Genomic DNA, 11431 nt, shown 5'->3' with positions numbered 1-11431 from the left:
TTTATTTTTAATTTTCCTCTTTTTTATTCGTTTCGAATGATTCCGATAGCGTCCACATGGTTGGAGGTCGAGCAGCATGTATACACTGCAGCGGACTGTTTGCTTCTGCATGGCGCGCATCGTCGGCCGAGAACGAGTTGGTCTCTGCCAGCGTTGTATCAGGGCTTGCCGGGATCAGGGGCCTTTGCGCCCTCGTTCTGCTGCTTGTACGTGACCCCCGGCGAGCCCAGCACCGACCACGGCTGCTCGTTGTTGCACAGCGTGATGGCGCGCTCGTCCATGTCGAACAGGTGCCAGCCCTTGATCCTCTCCTGGTCCATGGCGCCGTGCCTCCGAAGCAGGCTGAGCAGGCCCTCGTTCTTCGGGCTCGTCTGGCACGTCACCTCGTTGCACTTGTGCTCCGACGCCTCCTGAAACAGCGTCCCACCCGAAGGCTCATGTCGAAGCACATGCATGAAACAGATGACGCATGCCTACTGATCCTTCGCCGTTTGCCTTCCTGTCGTACGAACTTGGCTAGCTTGCGTGTTTCGTCATAGCATACAGAGAAGAGGTTCGCATTAATCGCGACGTTAGACTGCGCCCTCATGAAGTGGCCTGCCTACTTGTATCCTGTCAGCACTGAAGCCCACCGATTTAGGCTAAGCTAACTTGTTTTCACACCAGTGCTGAGAGTATATGCAGAGAGAGAAAGACTATTTACCGAGAATATATGCAAGCGTACCCCTCGTTGTAGCAGTAGTTTTTTGTTTCACTGTTTAGTTTCCGACTTATTTTCACGCTTCAGTGTCCCCTGAGACGGTTTCCGCAGAAAAGACGGTTTTGGACACTTATAAGCACCAGGTAGAAAGATGGCTTCAGACAGAGGGCCCTTTTCACAGCGAGGCCGTTAGAGTCTATACAGTTAGATGGATTGATTCGTATTGTTCGTATCTGAGCAAGAACTGACAATATGACTAACACAGCACTTGGCAAATATAATCGGTGATGATGGAGACCAACGCCACAAACTAGTGCTGTAGCATCAAATATTTGCGAGTCTATTAGACCACCGATGCGAGCAACTGGGAAGGCCCCTGCTTCATGCCCGTGCAGCGGTGCACAGGGAGCCTGTCCTGCAAACTGCGATGATCGAATGCTAATCTTACAGCATCCTTCGAAAATCCGCCATAAACGTTCATGCATATGCACGTTTGCAAGGATGAGGAAAGAAGGAGACCCACCAGTGATTATTTTAGGTGACGCAGAAAATAAGCAAGGCTTGGTGGTGTCGGGCACGCATCCCCGACACCATGGCACACAGCTGGATGACTTCAGCAGATTAAAGGTGGACCCGGTAAACGCGTTGCGGCATTCGACTTCAAGTGCATTGTTGAGCTGGTTGGTGATGAGACATCATGGTTTCAACTACGAAATAAAATGCACTGTCTATTCTTCGCTTTCGTCCAGTGTCTTTTCTTGCGCAGTTGAAACCATGATGACCTTGCCTCTACACGCAGCTCAAGGTACAACTTAGCACGAGGATCCACACTAATTTGGTCAACCACACGTTGAGGCAACAAATGCCCCTAAGGTGGGTTGGCCAGCTTCAACGATGACAGCTTCAACGGGGGCTCGCGGCCGTTTCAACGATTCCTGCTTGGCTTTGACGTTATCATAACCAAGTGGGATTTTCACACACCCACTCATTGGGGTTGGCAAAGGATGATGACAGCCTCCGATGGGGGCTCACTAACGGCCGATACACCGACTGCCGTTGGCTGCAATGTCAACATGCATACTCCCTGGAGCTCGGTGTCCTCGGTATTTTCGTCTGCACCAATATCCATGTGTGTACCTTGAAGACAGCCCGGAGGAGCGCGGATCCGACGCCCTTGCCGCGGTACGCGGGGGCCACGTGCACGCCGTCCAGCACCATGCTGCGGCCGGCCCAGGTGGAGAACACCAGGCTGTACACTGCGCAGCCCACCAGCGGAGGCCCCGGCAACAGGCTGGAGCACAGCTTCGGGCACGGCGGCAGTAGGCCTGCGAGCGCCGACGACCGCACTTGAGGCCGCACATGGTCGCACACCGGCTGGGCTGGGCCATGAAAGGGCGTTCTTGAGCGCTACAGCTAAGCCAGCGCCCCATCCCTCCGCTGAGAACCAGAGAAATCATCATCAACCACCAAGGGTGCACCGTCAGCAGCTGAACACATGCACTGGTGTCGACAATCGCCAAATCTAATACGTTTTGTTACCTATGACATCATAGTTGCTTCAAACATTGGTTTTTAACAGCTGCAACCGTTATTGGCTCACAGCTTGGGAACGAAGCTTCGTTTTTTTTTTTTCTAATTACCTTTGCTGCCGTCTTCAGCCACCAGGATGGTCACAAGAGGCCACTCCCCAAAGGCATTCTCTTTCAGATCTGCAAAGTGGCATACACAAATAAACGGGAAAGTCTTTTGTTTTTGTTGTTCCTTCCTATGTGCGGCAACTACTCCGGGTTGTGCGATTGGTAGCGTCTTACCTGCTAGCGCCCTCGGACCATCTGTGAAGTCAAACTCTTGGGCACCCTTCTGGAAACAGCAAGACGAAACGGTTCGTCACTACAATATATCTAATTCTAGAGCTAATAGTTCAGTTTTAAAGCAAAGCTTTTTACCTCTACCCCCCAAGGGTTCTTTCGCGACCGTTGGTGTCACCAGAAAACTCAACCGAACAAATAAAAGAATTTACTGGCACCGCCGGGAATCGAACCTGGAACTAACAGACAAAGCGAGAGCCCGTTGTCTTACCGACTTAGCTACGAGCCCACGCGAAAACGGGGAAGACAGGTGGTGTACTCACCAAACACATCTACGGGTTTACCAACTGCGTTCACGCTGAATGCCACGTGAAAGCGTCATGCGACCCCTCACGCCCGTCTAGCGGCCCTGTGCGCACCTTTCTCGTGTGCTAAGAGTTACAAAAATTAAAGGAAGCTCACACCAATGCATGGCATCTCACTTCTAGTACGCCAATGTGCTAAAGCCTGTGGCCTCCAGTGTTCACGTAAAAAATCACAGCTCCTTTTCGTCCGCCCTCACGCCAAATCAAGGAATACATTCAAATACTCCTTGATGGCCAGGTTATAACTCCAAACCCCAGCATCAAGATCCTGGGCCTACATCTCGAGGCTAACACCAAACGTCTCCTTGCAGCGCCTCAATAACTGCATTAATCAAATCATACACATGATTAGGCGAGTTGCCACCAACAAGCGAGGCCTAAAGGAATTCGGTACCTTTCGATTCATTGAAGCTTTTGTCCTCTCGAGAGTCATTTACGTCAACCCCCTTGTCTTCTTCTCGACAAGGAATACATAGAGATGCTTTATATAATGATTAGAAAGGCTGTCGAGCAGGCCATTGGTCTTCTCATGAGTGCGTCCACACAAAGGCTGCTTAGCACCGGGCTCCACAACACGGTGGAAGATCTGATAGAGGACCATCTTTCTAACCAGAAGGTCCGACTAAGAACTGCGGTGGGTAACCGCATGCTTCACCAGATTGGCTGGGCAGCCCAGAATTTCACTCCGCTAGACGTACTCCCAGACTCTTGGCGACTAAAACTAAAGATGCTCCCTTTCCTTAGAAATATGAACCCCTCACATGACGAGGGTCACGAAAAGCACGGGCTCAAACGCTAAACACCACCCTCGGTGGGGATCATGCAGTTATCTACACAGACGCCTCCAAACATCGAGGGCAGCAATACTCCATCATCGTGGCTACCTCCAGAACCAACCTCCTTGCGTGTACCTCGCTTAGGACCCAACAAATGACGGCAGCAGAAGAGGGAGCCATCACCTTGGCTCTCACTCAACCAGGGGTTCGGAGGGTAGTCACCGATTCCCAGCAAGCCTACTGGAATTACCAGTCGGGCTGGGTGTCCTGACCTGCACAACACGTGCTAAAAAACCACTCCCCAAACGGTTCCATTCAGCTCATCTGGACACCCCCTCACGCTTCAATGTAGGGCAACAAATACGCCCACCCAACAAGCCTGCGCTTTTACCTCCCGTGCTATGGAGCTGCACAAGGACAGTCACCCGTTGTCACGTTCAGGGAGATAACCCAGCATTATCGCCTTCTGAGACAGACCGCACCTTCGCCTTACCCTGACCTTTCCAGAGAACAACAAACTACCCTACGGCTCATACAATCCGGGCTCCTTCCCACAGCCTACGCGTCTTCACTTAATGCATTCGAATCGCTACGACGCTGAATGTAAATTTTGCTCAGAAGTGGAAACACTCCGCCCCGTAATTGGGGTGTGCGACTTTAGCCCTGAGCAACCTCCTCTCTTTCCGTCAACTACCCAAAAAGAGCAATGGGAGATGCTGCCGTCCAGGCCCTCTCTACCTACCCAGCTTCACAGGGTGGACAGAACACAGGCCGCGCGGACTGCATATGGGCCCCACAGAAGAACGAATCACTCCCCAGGGCTGTACACTGGGCCGTTCAGAAATCTGAATAGAAGTATTTCTTCCTCCTCCTCCTCCTCATTCTCTGCCGCAAATCTCGTCGCCTCTCTCCGCGGCGCAGAGACGGAGAAGTCAGATCGTCTAACACCGGGTTGGAGCTTACTTCAATTTTATAAAAAAAGTTTCCACTCTTGTGCTTCACCAATACAACTCAACCAAACACCGTCATGCATCATGCATTGATTTAACCTTACCAAGAATATCTCTTTGAAGTAATAAATAGTGTGGTTAAGTGAATTTCACTTCTTTCTGGTTTTACTATTTGTAGAGGGATGTGGGTGAATTTAAGTGACGTCGCATGGGTAATCGTTATAGGTGCCGTTTACAGCTTTGCTTTCCAACCACATTCACGGGGTGGATTGGCGCGATTTTTTTTAAACATCGGTATTGTACATCATAGATCAGCTCCACACTTTAGCTTACCCGCCGCGGTAGCTCAGTGGCTAAGGCGTTGTGCTGCTGAGCACGGGGACGCGGGTTCGATTCCCGCTTTTCTGATGGAGGCGAAAAGCAAAAACGCCCGTGTGTACGAGATTTCGGCGCACGATAAAGATCCCCAGGCGGCCCAAATTAATCCGGAGCCCTCCACTACGGCGCGCCTCATCGCCCATAGGTCGGCAAAACAGAAAGAACTCACTCAAACTCAATCACAATTTTTTTCATTCACGCTGTACTCAATCAAACTCAGACTCAAAAAGTTCGTCTGTTCACAAAATCACTCGTACTCACTCATCAAATACTCATTTGTAATCGTACTCACTTGTACTCAACCTCATTTGTCCTCACGAGTATTCGTACTCAATCTGTACTCATGAGTACTGAATCTGTACTCATGAGTACTCACCTTGTAATCATGAGTACTCAATCTGTACTCATGAGTACTACTCATGAGTACTACTCATTCTGCACTCATGAGTACTACTCATTCTGCACTCATGAGTACTCAATCTGTACTCATGAGTACTCAATTTGTATTACTCACGAATAATCAACTTATCTGCACTGTTAGCTAGGTCGTTGCTCGAATAAAAAACTAAGTAGAAAAATGAATTGTTTAATTGATTAGAAAAACACAGGTCACATATAAATCAGGACAGAGGAAGAAAACGTCTGACGCGGTGCACTGTCGTTGGGCGACTTACTGCGCGAAGGCAAGTACATGTGAGAAAGCGAAACGGAACGTAAGCACTCCCGTTGCGTCTGGCGTCTCCTCTTGTTCTCAGGCCGGTTCGGGCTCATGGGAGCTCGGGGCTTAACGGTGCAGCCGTGGCCGTAAACTGCGTTTTTCTGCTTGTCTTCGGGGGGCAGCTTTTGTTGTCCGTTTTCTTGTTTGCGCGACTGTTTGCACTACTGTGTTCAGGAGTCCATATACTCAAGAGTGCAAGCACTCGCAAAAACAGTATTCATGAGTATTGTACTCATGAGTGCTGTGTACTCATGAGCACTGTGTACTCATGAGTACTGTGTACTCATGAGTACTCATACTCATGAGTACTCAAACTCATGAGTACTCATACTCATGAATACTGTACTCATGAGTACTCATACTCATGAACAGTGTACTCATGAGTACTGTACTCACGAGTAGTTAACTTACCCCTGTACTCACTCGTCATCGTACTCACTGTTTTTTTCTGGGTGTGTGATCACTCATCATCGTACTCACTCGTGAGTTTGAGTACAAATGAGTACAAATGATTGTACTCACGAGTGAGTACGCCGACCTATGTGCATTGCGTCGGCGAGTTAAACCCTACAATCAATCAATTTAGCTTGGGAATACGTAAAGTTGCCGCAAATCAGGCAAATAACAAAGCGCAAGAACCAGCAATCCCACAAACAGCGTACCGAGTTTTATGAACCATGTAATAAGGGATATACAAAGTACCCATAAACATTGGCCCCGAGGACATACCGTGGCGCCACCTACGAGTGACGTCACTCGTAGGACGCCGAATCGTGTTGTCGTCTGCTACAACACATTTCCCGTGCGTATGCGGAAGCGTGATTTTTGTTGTGGCCACCGTCTCGCCCTCTCCTTGTGGATTTGATGCAAATTACCAAAAAAGTTGTCTTTAAACCAAATAATTCGGGCAAGCAATCAGCGACTCGCTTGTTCCCGCGGCGACATCACCGCGTTTAGGTAGTTGCTACCATCGCGACCCACAGCTCTTACATACGAAGCCAGCTAACGCCAAGGACGATGCAACTCATGCCGAGAAAAGTACGCTGTAAATTTGTTATGAAATACTTGTGACGGGACATGTGTGTGCAAGCAAATACCTTGTAACAGCGACGGAAACGCGTCGCTCACTTATGATCTCACCGCGCGAACTGCTCGTATTGCCTGGTAAATGAATGACGCGAGAGCGGTGATCAGATTGCTTCGCCGCACATGCTTAAAAGTATTGTTATGGTCTGCAGTTTGGCTTAATCAGTGCCTATTTCCCCTACGATGTTTTTATAGCCATGCCCGGATTTGATTAACGATCACTGCCGTAGCCTGTACTCTACACGGCTCATGTTTACTTTTCGCGACTTGTCCGCAATGTATGAATGGTATGAACGCGTGTTTTTACCGCCTTCGAGCGGGTTCGGACAAGGCTATATTAAGTTTTGATTAGGTGCTCGGCGTGTTAATTTATAATTGCAGCGTGTTTTGTATGTTTACAGTAAGCCGGCATTTCTCAAGCATCAATTTCAAAACTCACGACTTCTCACAGAAGGCGAGGCTGCGTACGAGGCGAAACACGTCGTTAATGATTTCGGGTAATGGGGATATTTAGAATAGGAGAACCGAGCGTTGGGGACCCCCAAGAAGTTAGAGGAACCCAAACGCAACACGCGCGTGCGCGACGGGAGGGCCTTCGCCAACAGCTCACAGCCGGCTTCGGATGCACGTAATCGGATGTTGGGAACTTTAGGCTTGGCGTCGCAGCAGATACTTCATCGCCGTTAGAGTTGCGAGTGACAGTCCCTAACACAACGTTTCACCGCGCTGGGAACTCTGTAATTACTTAAGCGCAGTGATTTCCGTTGAAGCGATCGACGATTCTTGCGCGCAAGCATAGCCATCCTTCGGCCGCTCGCCGCACCGTGCGTGAACGGGCCGGCGCTGCCGGGACCGACCTCCGCGGCCGGTCGGCGTAAATCGCGGCAGATATTTGAGCATCGCTTTGAAAACCACAGCTGATGACACTACCTATCAGAATTTTTCATCACACCAACATACACTTTCAGCAATCTGGAACTTCTTTTCCACGACTTGTGTGATTTTAAAAAGCGGCGACAAGATGTTGCTGCCGCGACCTGCGTCGGTTCGAGCCGCACCGTCGGCTGTGCGGGCAGGCACGGCGGGTGCGTGTGCTTCTGCGAGCAGTTAACGCTTCACGATTTCCTGATTTATACGTTTCTTGCAAACAAGGGAAATCTAGAAACTTCACTCGGCGATCGTTGTAGTCCACATTGTTGATCGGGGAAACAAGCCGCTGCTTACGCTTCGGTCGCATGCGTAATACACCACCACGCTCATGATGTTTGCGGATAATCTACCACAGTTGATACGGTTTTGAAGTCTCCATGAGGTCGAACTGCGCTTGACGCACTGAGAATTAACTTCAAACGAAGGAAATTAACACGAAAATACTTTTAGAACGCGCTTCCTAAGCGAAGTGTCACGCGCTGCAAGCCAACTATGCAGCAACTTTAGGAACGGCGGGAACGGGGATCCTACGAGTGACGTCAAAACGATCGCAGCGCCGGCCTCTCCAGTGGTGGGCCTCGCGGCCAATATTCAAGCAACGGCAAAAAACACAAACGGCTCAAAATAAGGCTTCGGCATCCCCTGCAACCCGTCAGCGTAAACGGGATGTAAGGAATTATTCTTTTCACTGTAGGGCGTGGATGTTAGAGCTGTGCACGGGCCAGAAATTTGGCCCCGGCACTGCAGTGCTTATATCAGTAGGCGCGGCCTGGCACGAGAAAGAAGACCGAAGGGCCGGGTCAGCCCGGCCCGGTTCGGCCTGGCCGCGTATTCACAATCCATATCTCGGCACAGCCCACAACTGCTTGGGTCACGTTTGGCAGCAGAAACGTATACTTAAAGCAGATGAAAAGCATCCTAAAGTGAAATAATGACAGGCGAAACCAATCTAAAACGGGCAACACAACCAATGAAGAGTACAAACCAAAAGCTGGAAGCTAAAGGGAACGAAACCACCCGAAGTTTTGTTTTTAATGCACAAATGTACCAGAAATAAATATCACGCGTGATAAAAAGAATTGGATTTCGCAAGTAAAACAATTAAAAATGAAAAAAAAAATTCCGGCGTCTTCAGCATTTGAACCTGGTTCATGCCATTGCTACCCACAAACGGTATGGGAATGCACCCCACCATCTCTTGCCCCATCCCTCGCCTCCATCACTTCCTGGGAGCTCTGGCTGTCTCCCCCGCCGACAGTGAACGTCCAGGTTGCCCAGAAAGCTCTATGCACATGTGCACCGGATCCGCGCGGACATTCTGCAGTACTACGTGGACCCGATGGACTGAAGACTCACATTAGGACCTGGATCTAGGTCCTGCGGAAAATGAGGTTTGTTCTTTCTCTGTACACCACAAGACCAGCCGGCCCTGCATGTTCAACGCCTCAGGGCCGAACGGTAAACCCCTTAAAAGGTAAAAAAAACTGGGTTGTGCTTAGGCCGCGTCAATGAGCGTGTAGGTTCTGCTCGGTTATAGAAAACCTAAGAATCGCTTTACTTACCGAGCCGAACCCGGGGGTGGCCCAGCCCGTCCGAAGAATTAATATTTGGTAGTGTGTATTATCCCGGCAACCATGAGAATTACCGTCAGAAATTTTTCACTGCAGTTGCCCCTTATTGGCTAAGCACGTTACGAGGAGACTGAGTGGGATAAATATTCCATAAAAAGCCGCGCTTGTAGCTGCCCCTGTAACGGTGTGGTATAGTACTTGGTTTTAAACAAGGAGACTTGGGTTCGAATCCAACATCGCGATGCTTTTTTTTTAACTTTCAGAATTTTTCGGTCATCGGAATTTTGTTAACATTTTTTTTACTCTGGTTTTTACTATATCAAGAGGTCTACGTACAGGAAATGGACCGAATTACGCCTAATATAGGTTGTGTTCTGTGTCGTTGGGCTGGGTTAGATTAGGTTTATGACAGTTGGGCTGGATTTGGGTAGGTTATGGCGCGTTCGGTTAGGTTACGCTAGTTTCTGTGAGGTTATGTTGTTAGGTTGCGTTGGGACGTAATATTATTCGGCAAATTTTAGGCCAGCCAGCTTGCATGAAAACTGCCGTGAGAATTTCCCGGAGGTAATTCTCATGGCTGCCGTGAGATTAGACGCAGCCTTAATATTTCGGCCGGATTCCGGCCCGGGCGCGGCCCGGGCCCGGTTCAAAAGTAAGTCGGGTGGCCCAAGCCCGGCCTGCTCGCTGGTCCAGGCAGGCCCGAGCCCGTGCACACATCTATAGAGGATGTCTTTCTGACAGGCTTTGCGAAACCGTAACCGCAAACAGCTGCACAGAGCCAAAACTACATGTTTTATCTAACGCTGCTGTAGACTGGGAAATGAATGCGATGCCACCTTGAGTTCTGATATCCGTGCCAACTTTGCATTAAATTTATGAATAAAAGTGGATTAATTGGTGCCAGTTCAGCTCCGGAAGTGAGTGCAACCTGATGCTCAAGATACTACTGAGGAGGACACTGTTCGCTTTCTCAAATCAAACAAAGAGCTGGAGCTGCAAGCGTATCTCGCTGCTCCATCTCAGCGGAGTCTAGACCTTGCCCATCAGGGGCGAATGGCGTGCACGGATATTAACTCTCCAGTGCTGACGCAAATAAATGGGGCAGAAAACGGGATTGCCAATCCGGAAGCCAGTTCAGTGTCTGCTTTTCAGTGCGCGCAAACAAAAACAGAAGCCTTAAAGCCGTAAATCAAAGTTCACTGTGTATTTGTGTTTTGCCCACCGGCTGTGCTTGTACAACAGCCCTCTTTGAAGGACGCGTACTCTTCAGTGAACTCACCAGCAGCCTTTGAAGCGCCTCACAGTCATCCTCTGTGGCCTTGCGGACGTTGACGGCGATCGTCGGGTGAGACATTTCGCGAGCGCTACTTTTGATCGGCTCCCTGGGAATTTTGAGGCCACTCAATTTTCCGGCCCAACAAGCGCGTCACCGCCGAACCGGCAAAGCGGTGCGCGGTGCTGCTTCTCTTCTCCTTCTTCCTCTACACGCGGCTGGTCGGGCCAGCATTTTGGGTTTTGCAACAATAAAAGAACGAAAAAAAAAGAACGAATAAGTGAATAAAAGAGATGCATCTCAAAATGGCGAGAAAGCTGGAATTTGTATTTTTACCCAATATCCCGATCAGAGTTATTCGCTGCGCATCCTGGACTGCACACCAATCTTTATGGCAGAATTTTTAGCAATAGCTCTCGCTGCCACAACATGTATAAAAAATCATCATATTATCCGATTCGAAGTCAGTTATATCGACATTAACAAATTTCTCTTCCACCTCTCCATTGTACCGCACATTATTGTTTTTTGTTCCAAGGCGCGTGAAGGAGGGACGTTTTGCTCGGGTCCTATGGCCATACGGAAATCAGGGGCAACGAGCTAATCTCGCTGTCACAGCGCCCGTTCAATTCGGCATACCTAATCTGGCTCTTTTTGCATCTTCAAGACTAAGACGATATTGGCATTTAGGCGCTATTAGCTCAGATGCGCTCCTGTCGTTTGGAGAGCATCAACGTTTGAGGTTCGGGTGGAATGTTCATCTGCGTGAATCGCGGCAGTGCGAAATGACCTTCACCGAGCGCGGCGCTGTAGGATTCCAAGGCTAAATTTCTACCTGTTTAAAACAGGCTTTCCCCTACGGAGCAATGTGTGCAC

General features: G+C 49.5%; 1 protein-coding gene across 1 annotated transcript; it reads right to left on the bottom strand.

Annotated features, from left to right (window-relative positions):
* Positions 1-10636, bottom strand: LOC144168668 (thialysine N-epsilon-acetyltransferase-like). Its single transcript, XM_077697610.1, has 5 exons — positions 10562-10636; positions 2512-2560; positions 2341-2409; positions 1838-2079; positions 1-410 (listed from the first exon to the last, which is right to left on the bottom strand). The coding sequence occupies exons 1-5, from the start codon at positions 10634-10636 to the stop codon at positions 159-161; spliced, it is 687 nt and encodes a 228-aa protein (XP_077553736.1). The 3' UTR covers positions 1-158.
* Between the last annotated feature and the right edge of the window lie 795 nt (positions 10637-11431).

The sequence above is a fragment of the Haemaphysalis longicornis genome, unplaced genomic scaffold (genome assembly GCF_048455015.1).
Source record: "Haemaphysalis longicornis isolate Haplotype H1 unplaced genomic scaffold, Haemaphysalis longicornis Haplotype H1 scaffold_2, whole genome shotgun sequence".
Classification (NCBI taxonomy): domain Eukaryota; kingdom Metazoa; phylum Arthropoda; class Arachnida; order Ixodida; family Ixodidae; genus Haemaphysalis; species Haemaphysalis longicornis.
The sequence above is the reverse complement of the archived record's forward strand: the minus strand, read 5'-3'. Positions and strand labels throughout refer to the sequence as shown.

Coding starts and splice junctions, on each gene's coding strand:
- LOC144168668 (XM_077697610.1), bottom strand. CDS start 10,636: ATGTCTCACCCGACGATCGCCGTCAACGTCCGCAAGGCCACAGAGGAT. Junction 2,561..10,561: donor AGGCGCTTCAAAGGCTGCTG/GTGAGTTCACTG, acceptor TGCTGTTTCCAG/AAGGGTGCCCAAGAGTTTGA. Junction 411..1,837: donor TCCTCCGGGCTGTCTTCAAG/GTACACACATGG, acceptor ACGCTGTTTCAG/GAGGCGTCGGAGCACAAGTG.